Source organism: Porites lutea, chromosome 9 (genome assembly GCF_958299795.1).
Source record: "Porites lutea chromosome 9, jaPorLute2.1, whole genome shotgun sequence".
In the NCBI taxonomy this organism is placed as follows: domain Eukaryota; kingdom Metazoa; phylum Cnidaria; class Anthozoa; order Scleractinia; family Poritidae; genus Porites; species Porites lutea.
The window spans coordinates 13855700-13880646 of record NC_133209.1 but is presented as its reverse complement, the minus strand read 5'-3'; the positions used below and the strand labels follow the sequence as shown (position 1 = coordinate 13880646).

The following is a 24947-nucleotide window of genomic DNA, read 5'->3' as shown; positions in this document are numbered from 1 at the left end:
CTTGATCCCCTGCATCAAGTCCTAGTCAAAATAGAAATAATGCTATCTAGCTAGCTACCGGGTAAAACACTATTTGATGGCTCAGTTTTTACTTCGAATGATCCAGAGAATAGCACACTTCCAGAAGAACTACAAGTAGAATCTTAGTTGAGAGTGCAAAAGAGTAAGACTACCATGAGTATCGAAATTTTGAGGCCAACAAACGTCCCACCGTAAACATATGTTATGTTGAGGCCTCAAAAGTATTCCATACCGATATAAATACATATAAATACAACATCCAAGCAAATTACCTTAGTTGCAGCATGTACATTCCCGAAGAAAGTAAAATTGTTGTTGTATAATCGACTTGCAGCAAAAAGGCCGGCACCCGCAGCGGTAGCCCCAGTAACAAAAGGTCCAGCAAAACGGAAATACCAGGCGCTCTCCTTCGACTGACAAGTAAGTGTACGTGTCCGCCTGACTGTCGGGGATCTGAACACAGCAAAAAAAGAACGAACGTCAACGACACGGGAAAATTTGCTGTGAAACGCCATTTCTTGCTGTTGGGACTGGGTTCGAAAATCAAACTGGTGTCAGTGGGGAGAGGAGAGAGCAACGCGAGCTCCTCGGCCAAAACTTTGTTTACACGGTTACGCAGGCTAAACATGAATCCGAAATATTTTTCCTCAGCCTGCTCCAGGTATTCAGATCGTTGGGACGGCGTGAAGAGATTTGAGAAGAAAAAACAGCGATCGGGGTGGGGTAGGGGGTAAGAGCGACGCGCAACAGTCCACTATCTGACGGCCTGGAACAGGCTCTTCTTGGTTTGTTTTCCTATCGTCAATTTTTCCCCTGCGTTCGACTGTCTGAACAGGCTATTTTTTTTCCTTAACAGACTTTTTCTTTGTAAATATAAATATTTGCCAGTCAAACTCTCCAGGATTATCCGAGAGTCTCTCGGATACTGACTGAATCAAATTCGACGTCTGAAACCCAACCTCGTCGCCCCACGAGGTTGTCTGAAACCAATTTTTGTTAGGACCAAGGGACTGGCAAGATATGTTCGCCCAAAAAGGAAGTTTTCTTTATATCGGGGTTGTTTTCCAAAGCTTACCCAGTATAAGTCGAGAGATCCGACCATTCGTGCCAAGTGATTGCCTACAAGGGGATAAAAACAATGGAAATCATCCCCCCCCCCGCCACAAATGCATGGCTACCGAACGCGGGTTGCTCACAAGAGGTGATTGTGTACGAGGGGTCGAACTAAAACTAGGAGGCTCCATTGGGAAGTGGCACATGTGTGTAAAATTTCTCATTATTATTGGGAGGTGGTCGCACATGTGTGTAAAATTTCTCATCCTAATAACAACTATTGTTGTCAAGTTCTCGCCCGACTCGGCAAGTAATTGAACCAATCAAACGTCAGGATTTTAGAGGCTGCGGGGTAGGTATGTTGGTGCTTCTATGCAATCAATATATTAATAGAATCTCTTTCATTGAAATTCACTTTTTGCGTGTTTCTTTGCTGACATAACTGACATAGGATCCTATGATATATTACATTAAATTATTTGGATAAATTTAGGTTTATGAGAAACTGCCCACCTACCCCTCCCCTAAGCCAACATTTTGCCCTAAGTGAGAAGTAAGTGTTAATGTTAGCTTAGGGGAGGGGTAGGTGGGCAGTTTCGCAGAAACCTAAATTGATCCAGCTATTTTGGGGTAAAAGCAGACACGGCGAACGAAAATTTTATTCTGAACAAATTAATGATAAAGGGCAACTAACAACGCATCCAAGTCAGAGTTCAACTGCGAGCATATTTTGGATCAGTAAACAAAAGAATCAGAGAGAATTGTGTGTTGCGCTGCCCAAGCAAAGATGAAAAAAAGGTAACTCCATAATTCATTACGCTATAATTTACCTTAATTTAGTTTAATTGTCTTTGCCTGGCCCCCTGGTGAAGAAAAACCATGTTAAAAAGTTGTAACTTAAGCCAGAATGATTGTCTTTTTGATCCGATAGGTACAGCTTTATCCATTTCTTGTCAATGATTATGATTTTGTCAATACGCAAAGAACACGAAATGTCACCTGCATGAGTAAGGGTAGAATTCCACTGTCGCGTAATTTTTACGTGTGTACGTCCTGCGGACGTGCGTAATTTTCCGGCCCAGGCTGAATATTCTTATTTTTCTACCGATTTTAGGCTGAAAATACTCTTGCATTATTCTTAAATTGTAGCCTGTGACTTTTCCGTTGGGGTATGATAATTGCAGTTTAAATGGCGGCACGCTGTTTTTCTTTTTGGTGGCTAGTTTTGCCGTTAAGAGTTAGGAATAGTTTCATGGTTAAGTTAAAAATTGTATTGAATTTACAGAATTTCAGCGCTCAAAATTATATGCCGTCCTTTTCAGCCTTAGGTTTATTTTTATCATACTGTAAGACTTTGTGAATTTCGGCGTTTAAAGCCTAGACAAACCAATCGCATCCCAGCCTTACCTAGCAATGCATCGTTAATTTAGTCGGTGCAGAAACGCCCTTCTACAAACAATACCGAGGACCGCATCTTGGCCTACATCTTTATTCATTTGACGAACTGCAAAAACCTAGCGCTCACGGTTTTAAGAGGGCTGAATAAAATGAATGCGTGATATTTTCTAACCAAGAAAAAAAGGTTGTCCAATATCCAATATTAAAAAACTTAGTCACACATGTCGGCTCTACCCCACCATAGATAAATATTGAATAACTAAAGAAACAAAATAAATAGAGAAATAAATAACTATAACAGAGGAAATCCTTTCACGCCTTCAGAATTAAGGTTTAGAGTATATGTTGCATTCCACTCAAAAAGGCAAACAAGAAAATTGCGACAAGACCAAACAAGACCTGGAAAAATATCTATAACATAGCTTTCCCCCTGATCCTGTTTTAAGTCTCACCAAGAGCCATAATTATGGCTCTTGGTCTCACTAACTACAAGAGATAGATCAGCGAAAAAAAAAGTAACTCAGATGCAACGTCTTGTAGCTACTGTTTAGTGCCAATTTCTAGCTCGAGTTTCAATATCATACATTTTTAGGCAAGTGAACGAAGTCAGTCTTGTCAGTGTACATGGTATGGAAACACCGTAGACGGGAGATAAATTCCGGAAACGAATTTATTCAATCAGAGCGGCGGGGCGGGAAGTTAACAACTGAACAGGAAGATGTGGGAGCCAAAACAAGTACTGTTTTATAAACGGAATTTTCCCGCGGAGATTTGTGGACTCAGCTAATTCGTGTCTTTCCGAACTAAGGCCTGTAAATATCAGGAAGACGAAACAATTATCGCTTAGTCAAAATTTAATGTCAGAAAGGAAATTGCATTGTGCTCATCCATCTTAAATTCTTGGTCTTTCCTCATAGCTTGCGATCCGAATAGTCTAATACCGGAAAGTTTTAATAGGAAAGAGTCCGAAATAAAAAACGGTTTAAGCAGTTTAACTGAGGAATGTGTGAGATCATACCGTAAATCCTCTATTAAGCCCCCTCCCTCTAATGAGCCCCGCCTTTTCAGGGGAAGAAAGTTTATAACCCTCCATCCCCTCCCCTAATTATTCTTTACTGATAAATGATAGACTGTATTAATCAATCACGTCTGTAAAACTTTGTGTGGGCTGATCCCGGGTGGTTCTGCTGATTTACCAACTGGAAGTTCGGATTTGATTTCGGCTGCATGACCTCCAACCTTCTTGTTATTGAGCTTTTTCACTTTGTATTTCTTTATGGAGAACTGATACCATCGTCTTTTCTAAATTAAATAAACCCCCCTCTCAAATAAGCTCCCCGTCTCTTTTAAGCACCCCCCCCAACATGGGCTTAAAATAAATAAGCTCCGGGGGGGGGGCTTAATAGAGGATTTACGGTATGTGTGCTTGGGTCTCTCGGGAGCCAGAAGAAGCGCTGAAACCAGACAACTTTTTAGTAAAATTATCTCACGAAATATTTTTGTGCAATCTTTTTGTTGGGCAGGGATATAGATAATCCAGAAACTAAAAATGTGACCGAAAGGAAAAGCATATAAAAATAGACCAGCATATATGAATGGTTTTCGTTTATTGCTGACGGTGATGCGGATGTCAGAAAAGGTCTGTAAATCTCTCATGGGCTTGAAGCAGGCATTGAAAAACAAACGCTATAGTATAGATTCTTCGCAACGACTGTTAGATCTGAATCAGGAAATCGGTGACGAATTTTTCAACTTTCCGGGAAACAAATTTGGTCAAAAGTTTATGTAAGTTGCAGTTTGTGTTTTCATCATTGTATCACAGTGGTCGTGACCTGAAAACCCGCTGCAGTCAGATTATATTAGGTGGGATTGACGTTGCAGTGAGGGTTGTGTTCTTCCGTATGTACGTATCGACTTTCCCTCGAATCAATTCTATTTCGCCTTAACGAAACACAAAAGGGCAGTCTGCGAAGTGAAATATCAGACACTAACCCATTTTTAACACAATTCACAGTAATTCAAAAAACAAAAAACTACTTTGTCAGGAGCCGGTACCTTGTCAGTAAAGAATGATGCATCGCGCATAGAAACTATAATTCCACAAAGGAACTCTTTCTACGAGGAAAATGTGTCTAAACTACGGAATGTGATAATTGTTCTTTTTTCGGCTTGAATAGTTGCGTGTTTATGCGGTTACCGGTTAGTTAAGATGTTTATTTTTTGTGGTTGATAAGGGTGAACCATTTATATAATTATTGAATGATCAATCGTCTGCTTTATTGTTAGTAATTTCATTACATACTTAATATGGAATGTGCTCGTGTTCAGCAATTATATCACGCAGCATTCAGCGAGTTTAATGTTTTATTTTAACAAAGAAAAGAAATATTTACACTGAGCTGAAAAAGACTGTCTGTACAAGGAAGTCGTCGTCCATCCGGTGTTAATCAGAAAACAAATGGAGTTAATCTTTGGTATGTTCAAATGGTTTCGTCAAAAACTTATCACACCTAGTCACTTACAAATCATTTGCCCCTTTTTCTCACCCATGCAGAATGCCTTTGTTACCGTTTGTGATTCATATTCTCAGAAAAAAGTGACGCCAGTAGAGCCCTGTACTAACGAGTTTTCTCGGTCATTTGTGTTCACTGGCGTCAGGTCTTGTGTTAGGTTTAAACACGAACAGCAGTGTTTTATCTTTGGTTAAAAATCAAAGCGAAACAGCACCTGTTCTTTCACTGGTTAAAAATTCGAACGCGAAAGGAGTGACGTATATGTGCATCTGAAAGTAACAACAACAACTTTATTTACTTTATCTTCGACATGAAGATTTCAGTACCAAAACAATAATCAATGAAAAAAGTAAAATAAAAGTTAAGAAAGAAAGAAAGAAAGAAAGAAAGAAAGAAAGAAAGAAAGAAAGAAAGAAAGAAAGGAACAACAATTGTATATTGAATATTATCATAAAAGAAAAATTACTTGGCTATGTACGGCTTCCACACTACCCATATGGTAAGAAAGTTAAATGAGGGTGCTAATGGGGGTACCCAATTCTCAGTTACCTACTAATTTTTCGGCCAAATAACAGTTAACTACTATTTTTTGGCCAATTCTCAGTTAACTACTAATTTTGGTTAGCTATTAAGTTTCACTTTCCTACAGGAAATGTTATTCTGCCATAACCCGAATTTTCTTTACTTCAGCAAGTCAATCACTTTTGAGGGTAGGCCCTTCTAAAATCAAGGTATAAATTTACATGAAATCACATAAACTCCGCCACTAGTACAATTTATAAGTAACTGAAAATATGGAAAAAAAAACATAATTATCTAACCGAAGTAGCAAAAATGGGTAAGCAATAGCTATTAAGACACCTATTTACCAATTTTTGCTGTAAGTACAAATTAGATCCAAGTCGTATAACCATCATTATGACAACAGCCTCATAGATACAGACGCACCAGTGATGATCTCGTACCGATCTTCCCGAACTGGTCATGCATCAATGTCCTGCCATAAACTACTTAAAAGTCACCTTCTTCGTCACTTTCATTGTCTGAATCAGTCATGTACTTATCTGGCTGAAATTACTGTATGTGTCCTGTATCTTGTTGTTGGCCTAAGTTTCAATCCATTTTCAACCTTTGCAATCCATTGGAACAGACGAAGGGAGACAATATCAATGCCAAAATAAAGTCTTAATTAACAAAACTGGACCATTACTTTTGGAATTCAATTGATGCAAAAAAAGTTTTAGCTTTTTAAAAAGATAGCAAATAGCATTACCTAGTCCCGTGACGCTAGTGGTAAAGATCCCTCTTTGACTTGAGTTGATTCGCTTCTTATAGCTCGTTGTCAAACAGGTGGAAAGTTCTCCATCCAGTCCATCCCCATCCCAACTTCATCTTTTTTTGTCATTGTTTGCATCGATGGGACAGACATAGTTGAGAGTGCTAACAAAGGCATGAAAGTATTTGACATATATGCGGGACAATTCGACTTTTCGTGAGTGTAGCCCACTTCGAATTCGTAGTTCTTTTAAGCGATTCCTTCACTCTATTTCCAAAGTCTTAGGCGTGGTTCAAAGCACTAAGGGCCAAGTATTTGAACGAAGTCTAACTTAAGCCGCGATTTAACGAATCTTTGAACCTCCAGATCTCAGTCGTTGGTGGGTTGTTTTAAGAAGATAAAAGTTTTTCTAGTCCTCTCTGTATGCCTTCGTAAAACTTTTCACCATAAATGATGTTTAGGTAAAATCGTTGGGCAAATTGAAAATGACTCAGAAAACGCGGTTTTGTCAAACTCTGCAGGCTAAACTAAATATTTGGCCCTGAATGTTTTGTGTTGAATGGAATGAGAAACCGCGTGTAGGTTTTCCACCCGCGTTGTCAGAATGTCAGATTACTGCCACTCTTGTCTTAACGTTCTTTATTAAATCCAGATAAGATCCAAATCTGACTTCGTTTTTCAGTTCACTATACAGACTTAATTTATTTCCAACTGAGGAGTCGAATTTATCCTTGTTCAAATTTTTTGACCAATATTCCTGCTATTCTTTAAACAAATTTCTTTTAAACATTCTAACCAGGTGAGGAATTGTCCTGTAGTCAAGATGTGGAAGATTTAATTAATTTGGTCAGGAGCGGTAATCGGCTCCTGATTTGGTAAAGTGTAATAGGTGTCTTAGCTGTGTCTTACAGTACGTAGTAAACCATGAATGTTTACCTACATTATTAAAATGGCCCTTTTATCTCTAGGGTGCTATTTAAAATTTGGTTATTTTGTACGGTAAGTAACCTTAAGAAGTACTTAAAAATTCTAGTGTAAATAATAAGATGAAGAGGAAAACGTCCGAGTTCTCCCTTCACAGCATGTCCAGCATGCATGGTTACTTGCTTTAGAGTGATCCCCTAAGGCCATTTTGCATACCTTGTTTTGCATATTCTCGGGTGTTATTCGTTCATCAAAAATTCTCGAGACAAATTTTTCATAGTTATTCCCGACTGATTTTAAAAAACAACCCCAAATTTCACAGTTGTACAAAAGCATTGGGCTCACAAGAGAATCAAAAAGTTTAAGAAGTGCTGAGACAGATGCACCATTGTAAATATTTACCTCTGACAGGAAACCATAAAGAGATTTGGTGGCTTTATAATATAGCTTTTTCTGGGCCAGTGAAAAAGAACTAGGAGGCGTGAAAGTTATTCCAAGGTGGACGCAACTATCTGTTACTTGGATTGGCTGGTTTCCTAGCTTGAATTCACTTCTAAATTTTTTACCACTTTTACCGAAAATAATAGCTTTTGTCTTCTTTATATTTATCCTCATTTGCCATTTCTTAACGTAACAATTCAACTTATCAAGGCATCTCATGCAAACCATGTTCTGATTCGGAAAGCAGGAGAAGATCATCTGCATATAGTGAATAACTGATTTTGCATTCTCTCATGATCAAGGGATCACAGAGTCAAATATATCAACAATGTCATTTACAATCAGCTTACAACCCTGTCGTACCCCTACTAAAGGAGTAAACGCCCTACCGACTGAGCTAATCCTGCCACGGTTTTTTCAGATGGTTTTTGAACACTCAGTTATTAACACTAAATCAGTGCATTATCGACCGCAGAACAGTATACCAGGTGGGAAGTGTTCAATACAATGAACCAACAGTGACTGGCCAAACAAAGCTGCTAGTGCAGATAGTCATTTTAACTAGTCATTATTTCGCCCCGGGTAACTGCTCGGAAAAGTGTGGCAAAACATTAACTAGAAATAAACAAGGACTGGTAACCAGCTTACAATCAACACTGTGGCTTAGCCACTTAAGATATAAAAAATTTAAAACGAGGTCTGAATGATTACGAATAGGAGTTAAAAATTACACGACGTTTCGACGTTACCAGTTAAAAGAAATAAAATATGTATGTTCTATAAATACAAAAAAAAACCAATAGTTCATTAAAAAGGAAAGTAACTATAAATATATGTTACAAGTTAAAAGAGTTGCTGATGGAGTCACTCTGTGTGTTAAGGCTAGGCCTCAGTTCTTTGATGCGGTAGCATTTCATAAATGGGGCACTCAAATTTGGCCGTGACACTTCTTGAGAACACGAAATTGGCCCTCATTAAGAATATTTTTGTCACCGTGAGCTTCTAAAAATGTTTACCGATAGCTGAATACAGCAATACGATGACGGAAGGTGTCGCCGGGGCTGTGTAGCCAAAATAATCTGCATCACACAGATCACATGCAAATTTTAAACAACGCAATGCTGACTTACAATACTCAGCTTAATTTCTTTTGGCTTAAGATCGTGCTCGAATTTTTTGCTCACAAAACTAGGCTGTAAAGTGCCGGCAATCTTATTGCTGAGATCACGTAATCGCCGACAAACTGCGTTAGCGGCTATCTGATCTTTGAAGAGAAGAACTGTTCTGATCGTGTTGCCATCATCGGTTTTCCCTTCTGGTTTAGTAGTAGTATTTTGAATAAACATATTAATGGTGTAATTTATGAGGGTAATTGGATAATCAAGTCGTCAGAAGATAGAGTGTCTGGAGCGTAACTTGGCACATTCCTCATTGTTTGTACAGAACGTGTCGAGAAAGTTCTGAAATAACAGATTTAGAGTTGTACTTCCTTTTTCCTGTTTTGTTTCTGCTGATTCTTAATCCATGCCGGGGGACCTTTTCAAGGGGAAGTCTTCTTTCTTAACACACACACATTAAAAAGTTTTGTCTACAAATATTAAAGAATTGGAACTGTAGCAAGCGAACAAGAGTCGGGCATCTAGAGCAAGGAAACCTGAACAGTGAATTGAAAAGAAGGAAACAGACTAAAAAAAAAATGAAACAAGGGATTTTAAAAATCTTGCCGGCGTTTTCATTACTTTTTGGAAGAATTCCGGTTTTGTTGTCACTTGTGAACAGCTTTCTGCATGTTTTTATACGGCACAGTTTACAGCCGTTTCTGAGGTCTTATAGGCTCATGTTACGTCATGAGTTCAAACCAACAGAGGATATCCTTCTCTTGGTTTAAATCAAAGTTTTCAAAGAAAAAAAAAACCTGATTAAATAGTCAAAACCATGACAGATCAGTGAATAACAGACTCATTTTACTCGGCTGTCACTCTGAGAAATGAAAAACTGTACAATAAACTGTAAAGATATGTAATAACTCAGTGTAGAAACAAACTATCTTCTGACAGGTTTTCAGGCAACTGACAATACTTAAAAAAAACTGAACAGGTCGAAACTGATAATGTGCTGGGAAGGGCTTAGCTCAAAGCTGACGAGAAGATAGACAAGAAACTCATTTCCGTGTTAGCCGCCACGCAATACGATGTCTAGGAGTCACTTCTTTTCCCACCAAAATATCTTTTCATAAACAGACCTCCTGCATAGGATTGGGAAAAAAGGCCGCGAGCAGGGATGCGAGTCGAGTAGCCTGCGAATTCCGCAAGCCGAGGGGAAAATTGAGGGCAAAAGGCGTCGCCGTTTGCTTTTTGCATTCGAGGCCTTCTCACCCTCAGTAGCCGAGATCCTGTTCATAGGTTAAAGAACAAGCAATTCACTTTTTTTTTCTTCAGTGGGCTTTGAATTTAAGCCTGTCAACGAACGGTTAGATATTGAGCAAAAGTTTGTTTTTGAGGGGTTTTTGAACCAAATAACTCGTCACATTTCACATTTTGAAGGACCCCAGGCTAGGGTTGGTGTTTTAGGTTATTGGAGGACCAAGAAAGATTTTAATGCACTCGGTTCGCTTTAGCGCATAATTTACTGGGGCCTGTGTGTCACAACCTCATCTCGACTCAATTTATTTTAAAAAAGGCTTTGTAGAAGGGAATACTGAGGCCCGCGCAGGGATAAGCCAAAACAGAACAGGAAAAATACGAGAAAGAGGGTGAGTTGAAAAACAAAGAGGAAAGAAAGAAAGATCTTCCGTCTTTCTACAGTAAGCGTTTGTTCTCTTGAAAACCTGTTTCATAACTTCGACTGTTCAGTCAAATACCAAGGTCCTCTATGCCTAAAATCCGCGGGAATCACGCAAACAGGAATCTAATTATGCCACGCGTCTGAACACTTGTACTTTTTACAAAGCTTGTTTAGATGAAAGTAGATATGAAACCCTTCAAAAGAAAACCAAAGCCACCGCACTTGGAATTGATAGATGTTGCGATTGTACACAGGTAAAAAAATTCGTGCGATCTAATACTATTTTGAGCACATAATTTCGAGGTCAATTTCATCCAAACGATATGCAAATCGAGGCGAGGAAATAAAAAGTTAAGAAACCTGAGACAATTGTCACGGCGGGTGAGAAAAGACAGAAAAGATACGTTGTGTCTAAGAGCAGGCCTGGTCTAAGAGGGACACGTCGTTATTAATGCTCCAAGCTAGAGAAATTTGGCGTGTTTCATCTTCCTACATTGGTATAGTTAAGTTTCAAAACTAACAGATTTTGCGACCTTTTAAGTCTCATAACTATTAAACATATCACCGGATGTTTGCTGGTCCTTTCAACCGGAAGCTACCTACCGCCGAAGGAATTGAAGCAATCTGAATTGCGGGGGCGACCAACCTTTTGTTTCGAGGTTATCAAGCGCAAGGAAGCATATCTTGTATATTGGGACTCCCTCTATTGTTTGGTAAAAGTCGCTGAGCTAGCGAATTACAAGGCAATATCCTGCAACTGTTTGCTTGATAGTAACTTGGGCACAAGAGTTGATGAACCCTTTTACGGTGCTCGGTAATGAAGAGCGACAGGTTTCAAGGAGCAATGTGATTCCGGTTATATAAGCTTATACAGTGATCGGCACGAGGATTTGGCTGGTGAAAGCAGTACGGGTATTTGAGGCTTCATATATTATTTTGCGCACGCAAGTTAGAACAAAGACTTCATAAACGACTTCATATGATCGAGTGATTCAAGTGATGAGGTTTTCAGACTGGCAGCCCTGAGATAACAGCGCTGATAGCGGTAAGTCTGGGTAAGTGTAAACAGTTTTACCGTTTTGAGTTTACCTTGTCGTACAGAAAAAGATAGAAAAGCATTAGTCTCTCTACTCAACGTTTAACTATCGATTAAAAAACTATAGAACTCGAAACGACTTGATTTCGAAAGAGAAACAAGAGAGAGATGATCAATAATCATACCCAATTCATATTTCTAAATTTGAGTGCCCATCAGTGAAAGGTTATTGCATTCCTCTGTTTAATTAGTCAGAAGTCTAGCCAGTAATTCCTGCTATCTGCTCTTGTGATTGCCAAAAACGTTTCAGTTCAAAGATGTAGTTAGAAAGAACTTGAGCGTTTAATTGCATAAAGGACAATCAGATTGAGCACAACTTTCAGCCATGAAACAGCACCATAGTACATTGACTTCATCTGTCATCTCATTTGATCATATTATACATAACTCAGTAATAAATGGACGGTTCATCAGACGTTAATTGTTTTATCTAACCGATCTGTCTATTTTATGATGTTTATTATTTTTATTATTATTACTTATACCAGAGATAAGAATTGTCAGCTTACTTCTTGGCGTTGGAAGGTGCTTTTAAACAATTTATTTTTTTTGTGGGGGGGGGGGGGGGGGGGGGGGGGAGGAGAAGGTGCGTCTTTCCTCCAGAAAACCTTAGCCTATTTCAGGCCGAAATACGTGAATTTTCCCTGCTTAAAGAGAGCACGGAATCTAACTCTATTTCAAGCGCAAACGGTTGCAATCTATACCCATTTTCACACCAAAACGTTTTCTTTCCAAAAAAAAAACAACAAAAACAAAAAAAAACTCTTTGGCACCCCCAAAAAGGATCACCCCCCCCCCCCCGCCTTCGGGGCCCCCAAAGCTTTTAAAATACAGTAAATTGAAGCGAAGGACAAGATGTCATTCGCGCCAGTTCTTGTGGTAATATGATTAGTTTTTCTGCCTCCTGGGGTTTATGTGTAATAGCACCTGTTAACTTGTGATCTGGCGTAAAACGCACGGAATGTTCCAATATTTTTAGCGTCTATTACAGTTTGAAGAAGGAAGCGTTTGTTGATTTAATTCTGTTTTACCAAGTAAAGTAGTCGGCAAAAAGTGTTTCCTATGCAAATGAACTTTATTGTTTAACGAGACTTTCAAATGGCTTAACAGTTTTTCTGTCCATATAAAAAACCTTTTTAAAAGGTGTAAATTCCTTTATATATATTGATAAAACACTATTCGCTACCAATAATGTAAATAAAACAGTTCTTTCTCAAAGAAAAAAAACCTTTCAAATTAAGTAAAATCTTGAAGTGAGTTGAAACCGGAACTTCGACTTGACTAGTGTCAAAACCGAAATCCTCTTCTGTACCCATTGTGCAAAGAACTATTGAGAAAAGGGTAAAGTGTACATTTGCTGACAATTCTTGAGTCAATAACGGGGTATATGGCGTGCTTTTATCCGTGATATTTTTCAGATGGGCCTTCCTTTGTATGTCTATATTGTTAACAAACTAAAATTAGCTTTATTTCTTTGATTTCCTGGTTGCCATAACCAAGGGAGGATCCTCTCTTGCAAAAACCTATACGAAAATTGTCCAGTATTTTATTGCTTTATGTTTATTGCTCTATAAGGAAGGTACAATTTTTCAGTCAGTGATTTTACAAATCGTTGTATGGTATTAATGGTTTAGTTTGTAAAAACTCGATAGTTGAATGCCGAGGTCAGATAAAAAATATTGGTCATATATTTCAGATAAAGTTTAAAACCTTTTGTCAAATACTCCCTTTGTTACGTGTTGAATTTAAAGTTCCGCGGACGTGACATACTTATAAACTTTTAGTTCGACTGATAAAGATTCTTTGTGTCTACAGTAGAGGGTTAATCTTTCTATTCGCCGAATGTTTGTCTTGCACTACAACAAAGGCCGAGATTAATTTGCAACCAAAAGACCGACTGTAGAGCAAAAAAGAAAACTAGCTACATTTGTCATGCAAATGTATTTAAAATTAATTACTCACAAATTTCTTTTCTTCGTAGCGGCTTCTTAAAATGATTTTAATTACTCTGATTAGCAGTTGATTCAAACGTTGTAGATTTTTGCGTAGAGCAGGAAACCACTGGTTCTTGAATACCTTGCCTCTAGTTTTCAATATTTTTTGTTTCCACTTCTTAAACCTCGAAGCGATATGTTTCGATCCGCAGGCTTGCTCCCCTTCAAGCGGATAACCAGGTTTTTCAATAAAGCTCGCCACCAGTTAATAGCAAGAAAAGTTGAAGACAATCATTGTGATTGATGTCCTACAGCGAGACCTAAGAATCATACATCTCTCAGTCACCGCCGTATTGAATATTCATGATTAAGATCAGGTCATCTATGAACTTTGCGGCGTAAGAAATTTTTTTCAACACGGTTCACCAATCTTAACCGCAGGTATACAAACGTCTTGAATTCCTCGATATTGAATCTTTACAAGAATTCGGGCCATTACACGGAGACCGTTCGAGGACGTCATTTCACCGTTCAGCTTGTTGCGAAGTTGTAAAAAGTTTACCCTATCTGTCGACAATGTCTCGTCAATGAATTCAAACAGTTTCATAGAGGAAGCTAAAGAGTCTTATTAAAACTCCAGAGCCGCGTTTTTGAGAGTAAGAATTCCGTAAGGCCTGGTAAACTTTAAGGACACAACCAGGGTAAGTCTTAGTGAATTATTTTCTTTTCTCTTTTCATTACTTTCTTCCTCTTCGCATCGCTTGTTCAATACATGTGCATTTGCTATTTCGGTTCTTGTGTAATTCTGTTTCAACCCGTATGTAAGTCAGATGAATGTTGGTTATGGTTATGCTGATCAAAGGTTATACAAGCAGGCTGAATTATTAACGAGCTTCACTTATTGCGGAACATTCTGGACCGAAAACTGCTTACATTGCAACAAAGAAGGGCAATATAAATCCCAGGGCTATCATTACCTAATATTTGGAGCAACACGCATCGTTATCAGCAAATCTGAAATTCTGATACCAGTTTAGGTGTTTATTGAGCAACTCGCGATGAAATAAGCTGATTCAACACATTCCGTTTGGCAGGAGCATGTTGAATTTATCGGGCCGGTTCTGGATGAATTATTGATTATGATTTATTTTTCAAGTTTTAGATGTCAAGAAAAATAAACATCATAAGTAAAGGTTCTTTAACATGATATGTGCCTTAAGTACGCGTGTAGTATCACTTTCTTATCAGTTGAAACAGAAGTAACTACTGACTTAGCTTTCAATCAACAAATTTGTTTCTCGTTTCCTTTCATCCATCATTCTTTGGATATTCGTATGTCTAACGAAGTCTTGACAGTTGTGTCATCTTAATTTTCCAACGGTAAATCTTATCCAAAGCCAGCCGAAACAACTTCGGTTCACTTTTAGACCTAGTACTGGTCAGCATGAAATTCTACGATTCAAGTGAAAATTCCTCAGTAACTTTTTGCTACTCAGTTGCTATTTATGTTGTGCAATGAGAAATTTATGGGAATCTTGCTTTTTTTGTTGTTGTTCTCGCCTTATCTTGTGTGCCGCAACATCGAACTATGATAGATTTTCTTAACTTGCTCTCCAGTAAAATTCTGTTGTTTCAGTAAAATTTCTCTGAGTAAGTTTTCATGATCAATGCGAAACAGAATGCAGTGTAGAAATCCCTGTGTCGTTTTTATGTTTTCTCTCGATATCCTCTCTCCTGCCCGCATTTGAGCGCGCTTTACTAGCGCTGTCGTTATTTTGAGTTCGTCTTTACTGAGTTATAAGTTTCTTTTTTTGTAAAAAAATAATCTAAATGAATTGAACCTTTCAAAGGGGATCTGATACACGTGGTGATGAACCTCCAGCTCCGGGGCTTGCAAGGGGTACGGAGTTCTAGGGTGGACTAAGTTCAAAATGGGGCGGCTATATCCGGGGATGCTAAGGGCAGTCAGGTAACCACCGGAATTTTAACAGCACGATAAAGTAACCAACGTTATTTAGTAAAGTTGCATTATAGTTTTCCTACTCTTAGTTGAAAAGTTTGTTTGTTTTCGCTCAAGAAATTATATCCGGAAATTTTGTTAATTACCAGAAAGCTGCGTTTTTACCTAAAAATTAAGCTCCTTGAATTTTCTCGTCTAAGCTATAGAGGTGAAATTTATATTCTTGACTTACAATTATTAAAGTAATTCGCATTTTCTTGTCGTCAAGTATCAGTGGCTCGCTTACCTTGGCATTTTTTCATATGTTTAAGTACTTTATTGGACAGAATTGCTTGATGTCCGTGTCAGTCTATAAGTAGGTCAGTACCCAATTAGCAGACGCTATATAAAAGCCAAAAACGAGCGGACCCTCAGGCGTTTAACATTCATCATTTAATGGATGTTTCGAGATGTTGTCAGCTTCTTCTTTGTAGGGAAGTATAAAGATAATTGTTCAAAGTGGATTGTAAGGGAAAGTTGAACTGTGAGTGGGTTCTGAGTTCCCTCTGTTAATCAGGCCAACTGGTGTGAAAATATGACTTGGAATGTCGGCTTTTCTTTTCAAATTGAAGTAGACGCTGTCTAATGGCCGGATTACCAGTTAGAACTAATTGAGGCATCAATGCAAAAATTTCGACAACGCAACGTAAACCAACATAAAGTAGGTATTTTCATTGATTTTATTGCGCGTATGACCGTCAAGTCACTTCGTCTAAAATCAGAGTTCATTATTTACGAGATAATACTGAAGTGATTACTTTGACTGATAACATCTCTTAACTTTTGTTACATACAGTAATAAGTCAGCTGTTTAATTTTTCATTTCTGTCCAATAATATTGTCACATTCGACAAACTCAATCATACCCGTGCGATGTGATTAGCTATATACACAGGGTGTTCCAAAAGTTCGTTCCTCTACTTTATAAGTCCGTATTTCAGTACGATTGGACTTGGTAAGCAAATCATTTAAATAAAAGTTGTGTCTTTCAATCTAATTCACTAATTTCATACTTGTTGTGCCATCTTTTGACTCGAATATTCGATTTGTGTACTTCCGCGCCAAAGGTGCGCGTGCGCGAGTATTTTCCAGTCAAATATTTTTTGTATTTTATAGTCCGAATTGCTCGAATTCCTTCCTTGTATTTTCTTAATATCATGAAAGATGAACCCCCTTTTCACAAAAACGTTCCGCTACGTGAGAGCATAAGCATGTATACTTCGATTTGCTGGCTTATCTGTTGTAATAACTGCTAAAAAAACTGGGAAAATCCGAATGTTGGGTGGTAAAATGATCATGGAGTAATGAAGGTTTTGAAGGCAAGAAACGAAGGGGAAGACCAAGAGTCCAGAATAAAGCGGCTAAAATAGAGAAGAAGGCTAGATACAAAATAGGAGACTCGACCAGGAAGCTCTCACATAAGCAAGCCAAGTCCAGCACAGGTTCATGAAAAGTGAACGAATGTTTAAAATTGGAGGCTCCTGAGACGGCAAAACTAAAAAAAAACCTCTACTTAATCTGCCAAGTAACGCTCAGCTCGTCTCAAATTTCTGGCGAAGTCATGACAAAAGCCTTGCTGTAGAAGGGGACCGGGATGATTATCTTTCTTAGATGAATGCCAGCTGCCGAAAGTGAACAAATGTTGTTTGGGGGTTGAGCTAGCTCCTGCGCACCAGGTGATAAAAAAGCTCAAAATGGATCATCTGTGGGTCTACACGCCATGTCCCACACCATGCGGTAACGGCTACAGAATGTGATAAAAAAAAAAACAAAACAAAAACAAAAACAAAAAGGGCATGCCAGTTACTGAAATTCTGAAATAAACATCTTCTAGAAATTTCATGTAAAAATAAGTTTTGATCAAAAATTATAGTGCATGAAATTAGAGGAACGAACTTTTGGGACACCCTGTAGCGTGCCATATTAATGTTGTAGAATTGCTCTTTAGTTGAGAAGGAAAGGAGAGCCGAGTTAATCTTACTTGTTTTTGTTCATTTTTTGTGCAATAATAATTGAAGACCTGACATAGACTGATTCTACACAAAAGTTTACTGATACAGTCGTAAAAGTAAAAATAGCCTGGGACCAAGCTCCGTAGTTGGCCAGAAAGGCGAAAAAAGAATCGGTGAGCGAAGCGGCGGGCAGAGCGGCAGTCTGGGGAGGGGATAGGATGGCGGCTTCCCTTGCCGAATTTTTATGCCGTTCCACTCCGTTTTTTGCCAATTTTCTCCCCATTTTTTTCTCATGCGGCCAAGTTATTTACTACCTATAGGATCTTAGTAGGAAGCAGGTTCGGTTACTAAAAGTGAAGTGGTAAATGTTTGCGTTGAAATTTTTTTTTTGGAATTTTGGGGACTTGCATTTTAAAATAATTTGTAACATATTTTCTAGATGTTGGGCGCTTACAAGGTGCGCGACCCAGTATTTTTATAGGCACACCTTCCATATTTGAATCGCTTTATACTCAAACAAATCGGTCCTTATTGTAAAACGATTATTTATTATATTTACTCACTTTTGCGCCAGTGTTAGACAACTTTAGAAGTTTTCAATCGACACGAGATTCGGGGATGTAATGGTACACGGATCAATTAATATACTAAAAAAGGTTTTAAAAAAATCTATCGACGAATTTTGTTTTAATCGCTGTTTTCGTGAAAGTAGCCTCAGAAATTACAAAAAGCGCTCAGCATTGCGTTTTACCCGTTTTCATGTGTTTCGAAATCGCGTAGGTGTACTTGCGTTCAGCGGTTTCTAGAGTGTATAACGGTCATTTGCAAAACGAATAAGTGATGAAACCTTTCTCGGAAACATCCAAAAAGTAGCAAATTTGTCTGCAGTAAGTCCAATCTTCAGTGCATGCAGGGCCTGTGCGCATGCATAATTTATACCTTTTTATAGAAATTCCAAGATATCTCCAAATTCCCTTTTATAGATTTTTTTGAAACTTCGCACAGCAGAAGACATTTACCCAAAGAATACGTGGCGTAGAGCATTTCGAAAGAAAGTGCCGTGGCGAACAGGGCTGAAATTCGATTTAGAGCTTAAAACATTGTGACGTCATTGCCACGTGACGTTTATTCCGATCGCCCAAAAAATAATACCGTAATAAAGTCTAGTTTAAGTGTAATCCATGTGTCCTAATCGTTTTACAATACAGATAGATTAGTTTAAGTATAAGAGATTCAAAGGTGGAGGGTGTGCCTATAAAAATGCTGGGTCGAACCACCTTATAACCGGCATTAAAATACAGCGTGCTAACAATTAATTTATTGCACTTAAGCAGTCTACTCGCATTATAAATTTACTTGACCTACAAAGTTGTCAATTTTAAATTGTGTTTGTTTCTGTTCAAAAACGTTTATCAGTAAAGACTAGGAAAAGGTACATGGCCTATGGCTGGAGTATTATTTTTATCTGTAACAAGACAGCGGGCCCTATAAAATTGGGGTAATATGCCCTAACAGGTGGCTTTTAAATCTAGTAGCAGGTACCCAATTTTCCGAACCGTTAAGTTAAGCCAAAAAAAAAAAAAGACGCGGAGCGGACCTTCAGGCGTTTTATATTCATGTATTTCTTGACTGAATGGATGTTTGTCAGCTCCTTAGAAATTAAAATACTCGTATTAAGACGATGATTTGAAATTACTAAGGAAATGTAGAGCTCTTAGAGTTCTCTTTCTCAATTACCTTAATTAAAAGTGTAAAACTATAACTCGCATATTTGCTCTCCTTTCAAAAGTAGACATGATCTAATGCCACGCAGGATTGTCAGGTAGTCTCAACTGAGGCACTAATGTCAAAAACGGTGCACAACCTGGACAAAGAGCTAGCAGGCATTTTTGATAAAGGTAAAGATCAGAATTATTTTTCATGTTAAAGTAACAAATATTCAACTTGTTCAATCTCGGTTCCCCGGAACTAAAACCTTACCATAAAGCTACCCCTTGAGAACGGAGTTTTTCTCACAACATCGTACGTGTATGATGGCCGACAGTCTTAAGAGGGAATCTTTGAGTTAAAGTAAGTAATTCTTTGACAATTAGATAACTTTGACTGACAAAAACTTTTATCTTCTTTTTATCGTTAACTCCAATCACTTAAGTCAGCTGTTTTTTGTTTCATTTCATTTCTGCGCAATTTTTTACCTATTTGCAGACAAGATGCCCTTGGCTAAGTATAGTATCGTATCACATGTATGTTGTTTAGCTGACTGATAACGTAGAAAATTAAGTACAGAGCTGATTAGAAGAGTTAATCACTTATCATTTTATTGCGTTTTTAAAAATAAGGTCTAGCTGAACCAAAACGAGACAGGTTATACAGAAGCTTGCTCACACAGCTAGGTGAAAACTGACGTGGAAAAGTTAAGTTTTGCTGGTTGCTTTTCCAACTGAAAACGGCTTTCTACGTGGGACCGAGTCGTTTACTTCCTTATCAGTTAGGCCACTGAACCCTAAGTAGGCCATGGATCAACAACCTTACATCTCCATCTCTTCTATTTTGACCTATATCTCCATAATAGCTCACTCTTCTTCAAGCTTGCAGGCTCAAATTTCATGAACTTGAGGGCCGTAATGACAATTACACCGTACATTGCATTTACATTTCTTGAACAACTGTTCTCATTAATAAACAACCGGAATGTAGACAAAGAGTGAAATTGTGACCCATTTCATTTATAACTTTTTCCAGCATGCGGTGGTGGAGAGGAGGTTAATAACAGGCATTTAATAACGCTAGCTTGATAATAATTATCGCAGTACTAGTTCCGCAGTCTACTCGCAGTGTAGCCGACTCAGTTTTCTAGTTTTGATTATAAAATTAGGTTGATTGGAGCCGTTGAAGAACGTGTATTACACAAGACTAGGTAAAGGCGCGGCTTGTATGTGGAAAATTATTATTATTTTTCATCACCAGAATATGGACCTATAAATACGCTCGATATGCCCAACCAGATGTTACTGTAACAGTTCCAAAAAAAGTTATTTAACAGACAACAATTGAGCCCTCAGAAGTTTATATTTCATCTATTCATCATCTGAATGGATGTTTGTCAGCTCCTTTCAATTGAAAATATATTGTATCAGGATAATTCTTTGAACTGATCAGGGAGAAGTAGAACTCTACTAACCTTGTTCTAATGATCTGTTTGTAAAAGCGTTACCTGAATTTATGGTCGGCTTTTCTTTGCTGAAACATCTTGAGGTCGCGGGAGTGGATCTTCCCACGCCCTAAAGCTTTGAAGTCTTCAGTTCAGTCTAGTCTAGGTCATTCAGTCAGTTTAGGTATTAAATGATTAGATTACAAGGTAATTGGCAAAAAATGGTTTTACTAGAGAGGAGTAACTTATTTTGTCAAGACAATCTTATCGTTTTCTGAAGAGGGTTAAAAAACGGGTTAGGCTCTGTTTGTCTCCTTGACGGAGGATAAAAGTTAGGAATCGACATTGTCTTAACGTAAAATGATGAGAGAGAGCCCTACGGCTGGACACAAGCATTTACTGTAGCATCTTTTGAAAAGTTTATATCGATTTTGTTTCACTAAAGTATCTTTTCTTCAAAGATTGAATGCGTCGAGTGTAGGAGTTGCTTCCAAATTTCGAGCTACAATGTTACTCCTTGAATTCTCATTGGGTTTTCCAAGTTAACAGAGATATCCCTTAGGTTGATAACGGTCGATACAATGACATAAAATTTGAGAAATGGAAAGATTTTTAATAGTGTGGAGTTTCAGTGTAATAACAAACTTCGACGGTTAATGCCATTTCACCTTATGCGTCTTCATTACTTCATGTAACATTTGAATGAATTGTGTCACCAGTAAAAAAGACTGTATAATGTGATCAATTTGGTTTTCTTCTTTGTAAGTAGCTTAGATCTTGTGTGCAGGTTTCTGACTGCATAAACATGAGTCACCTGAGAAAAAATCACTCTAAGGCCTCGGCCAAACGTCTAACGTTTCATGAGACGAACCAAATTCTAATTTGGGTCGACCCAAATTAAGGTAAGATCGCCTGTTGGATTAGACCTCGAACTTAGGACTCGTCGAACAAATCAAATGAACCAGACCAAACAGCAATTTTAATAAATTTTCATTATCATACAAATTTTTAATTTATCAGTTTTGTTCGTCGCATGTGAAGATCGATGTTTTTCCCAGAGATGATCATCAGACCTTATATCTATCTGAAGCAGACGGACAGAACGTGTTGGACGAGCAAACCTCATTCAGGCGAACTTAACCCGCCCCAAGACTTCGAACTTTCATGAATTTAACCCACTAAGTTTGGTTCGACTCATGAAAAGGTTGTCGTTTGGCCCTGGCCTAACTGATCACCTTGAACAGTTTTTTTTATATATATACTATAACTATATATAGTTTGCCATATTCCTGTTGTAGACTGAATGACTGTTTAGTCCTCTGAAAGGGAAAGTAGAGACGAGTTAACCTTATCTGTTGTTTTGTTCTTTTTTTTTGTTCAATAATAATAATTAAAGATCTGACATTTTCCAGATGTGGGGCGCTTATAACCGGCATTAAAACACAGCGTGATAACAATTATTGCACTTAACTAGTCTACTCGCATAATAAACTTACATCACCTACAGTTTGCAATTTTAAATCGTGTTTGGTTCTGTTCCAAAACTTTTATCAGGAAAGACTAGAAAAAGGTAGATGGCCTATGTCTGGAATATTATTTCTATCTATTACAAGACAGCAGGCCCTATAAAATTGGGGTAATATGCCCTAACAGGTGGCTTTGTAAATCTAGTGGAAGGTACCCAATTTGCCGAACCGTTTAGTTAAGCCAAAAAACGCAGAGCTGACCCTCAGGCGTTTATATTCATTAGTATTTAACTGAATGGATGTTTGTCAGCTCCTTTTAAATTAAAACACTTGTATTAAGGTAATAATTTCAAATTAATAAGGGAATGTGGAGCTCTTAGAGTTCCTTTTTTCAATTATCTTAATTAAAAGTGTAAAACTATAACTCGAATGTCTGCTTTCGTTTCAAAAGTAGACATGATCTAATGCCACGCCGTATTGCCAGGTAGTCTCAACTGAGGCATTAATGTCAAAAACAGTGCACAACCAGGACAAACAGCCAGCAGGCATTTTTGATAAAGGTAAAAAAGTCTTTCTCATGTTAAAGTAACAAATATTTAATCTCGGCTACCCGAGAGCTAAAACCTTACCTGTAAAACTACCCGTTGAGAACAGAGATTTCTCACAACATCGTACGTGTATGATGACTGACAGACTTAGAAGAGAACCTTTGAGTTTTAGAATGATGATTTATTTGACAGTTAGAGAGATCTGAATAATGAAAACTTTTAACTTTTTAACGTTAATTCTAATCAGCTTTAAGTCAGCTGTTTTTATTTCATTTAATTTCTGGGCAGTTTTTTACGTATTAAACCTAATGGCGGACAAGATTCACATGACTAAGTATAGTAGCGTATCACATGTGAGTTGTTTAACTGACCAGTAACGTAGAAAATTCAGTACAGAGATTTTTAGGTGAGTTAATCACTTATCGTTTTATCGCTTTAAAAAAAATACGCGGTCTAGCTGACCGAAAACGAGACAGGTTATAGAGAAGCTTGCTCACACGGCTAAGTGAAAATGTGGAAAAGTTAAGTTTTTCGCCGGAGTTGCTTTTCGAACTAAAAACGGCTTTCTACAGTTAGGCCACTTAACCCTAAGTAGGCCATGGATCAACAACCTTACATCTCCGTACTGGTTCAGTTGCACATCAGCTCTTCTTTAAGTCAAGTTCAACCCTTTCAGTGCCAAATGTTTTAAGTCTACTCAATGTCATGCTGCCCTCTCTTTCTGCCCTAGGGTCTCCATTGTGATCTTGGTTGTAGTTTTCATTAATAAACGGTGTGGCCAATTCTCCCCCACTTTCCACTCATTATCAGTCTTTTGATTTGCTCTTGACCCTTCTTTCCCATAATGCCTCGTTTGGACTGACCTTTTCTTTTTAGACACTGTCTGCTCATCTGATGTTCACTATTAGCCTAAAAGACCGGTTCGGGTAAATTTCGCTTCGTTTTCCTCCATGCCCTCTGAGATTTAAAGTAGAACTGATTTGACATTTGAGTTCAAGATCCCCAGCTTTCCTCCTCTTGTGATAACACGGGAGAACCACGTCATGTACAAAAAAATTAATGACTTCATTTGATCTTGCCTATGAAAATTTGAAGTCAGGTCCATTTGAAAGAAAGTAACTTTGACGGGTTAGATAATTAATGGTTCAACGATAAATGTAATTCGCGATAAAGAGTAAAATTGTGAGCCATTTCATTTGTAACTTTTTTAGCATGTGGTGGTGGCGATGAGGCTATGAACAGGCATTTAATAACGCGAGCTTGATAAAAATTATCGCAGTACTAGTTCCGCAGTCTACTCGCAGTATAGCCGGATTACTTTTCTAGGTTTAATTATGAAATAAGGTTGATTGGAGCCGTAGAAGAACCTGTATTACATAAGACTATATAAAGGCGTGGCTTATGTGTGGAAAATTATTATTAACTTTAATTACCAGAAAGTGGGCCTATAAATAGGCTCTACATGCCCAACCAGATGCTACTGTAACAGTTCCAAAAAAAGTTATTTAATAGACAACGATTGAGCCCTCAGGCGTTTATATTCCATCTATTCGTCATATGAATGGATGTTTGTCAGCTCCTTTCAATTGAGGAAAAACTCGTATTATAGTAATTCTTTGAACTAAACAAGGGGAAGTAGAACTTTAATAGCCTTGTTCTAATTGTATCTGGTCGTAATTAATGGTCGGCGTTTCTTTGAAACATCTTGAGGTCGCCGGAGTGGACCATCGCCACGCCCTAAAACTTTGAAGTCGTCAGTTCAGTCTTCGTCGTTCAGTCAGTTTAGGTATTAAAAAAAAGGTTTTACTAGAGAAGAGTAACTTATTTTCTCAAGACAATCTTATCGTTTTCTGAAAAGGCTTTAAAATAGGGCCAGGTTCTGTTTGTCTGCCTGTCTGAAGGATATTTTGGAATCGACATTGACCAAACGTAAATTCAGAAGAGAGAGCCCAACTGCTGAAGACAAAATATTCACTGTAGCATCTTTTGAAAAATTAAATCGATGATGTTTAATTACAGTATCTTTTAAGATTATTAAATCTGGAAAGACTGAAGACGCTGAATGTACGAGTTGCTCTAGTTATTCCCCGACTTCTCATTAGTTGTTCCAAGAGTCAACAGAGATACCCCTAAGGTTAATAACAACTGTTAGTTCTCTACCATCAATTCCATAAAATTTAATTGATGGAACGATTTTTATTAGTCTGGAATTTCAATGTAATCACCAACTTCGACAGTCAATATCATTTCACCTCATGCCGGCACTTTCTTACTTCTTGTAAAATTTGAATGAATTGTGTTACTAGTAAAAAAAAACTGTATGATGTTATCATTTTGGTTTTCTTCTTCGTAAGCAGCTCATGTCTTTGTAGGCAGCTGACTGCACAAACA

General features: G+C 37.9%; 2 protein-coding genes across 3 annotated transcripts in view; one reads left to right on the top strand and one right to left on the bottom strand.

Annotated features, from left to right (window-relative positions):
• Nucleotides 1-551, bottom strand: part of LOC140947266 (nucleoside diphosphate kinase B-like) — an 11048-nt gene extending 10497 nt beyond the window's left edge. The window contains exon 1 of the mRNA XM_073396321.1: nt 294-551. Coding sequence (XP_073252422.1) covers nt 294-536 — 243 coding nt within the window. The 5' untranslated portion in view covers nt 537-551. The remainder of the gene's footprint in view (nt 1-293) is intronic.
• A 10561-nt stretch (nt 552-11112) lies between these two features.
• LOC140947264 (protocadherin Fat 1-like) overlaps nt 11113-24947 on the top strand; it is a 46853-nt gene continuing 33018 nt past the window's right edge. Inside the window, exon 1 of one of the 2 annotated variants that reach the window (XM_073396319.1) lies at nt 11113-11455. The gene's annotated coding sequence lies outside the window, so the exon portion shown is untranslated. Of the gene's footprint in view, nt 11456-13289; nt 14142-24947 lie in introns of those variants that run through there. The other variant, XM_073396320.1, reaches the window with a different exon arrangement.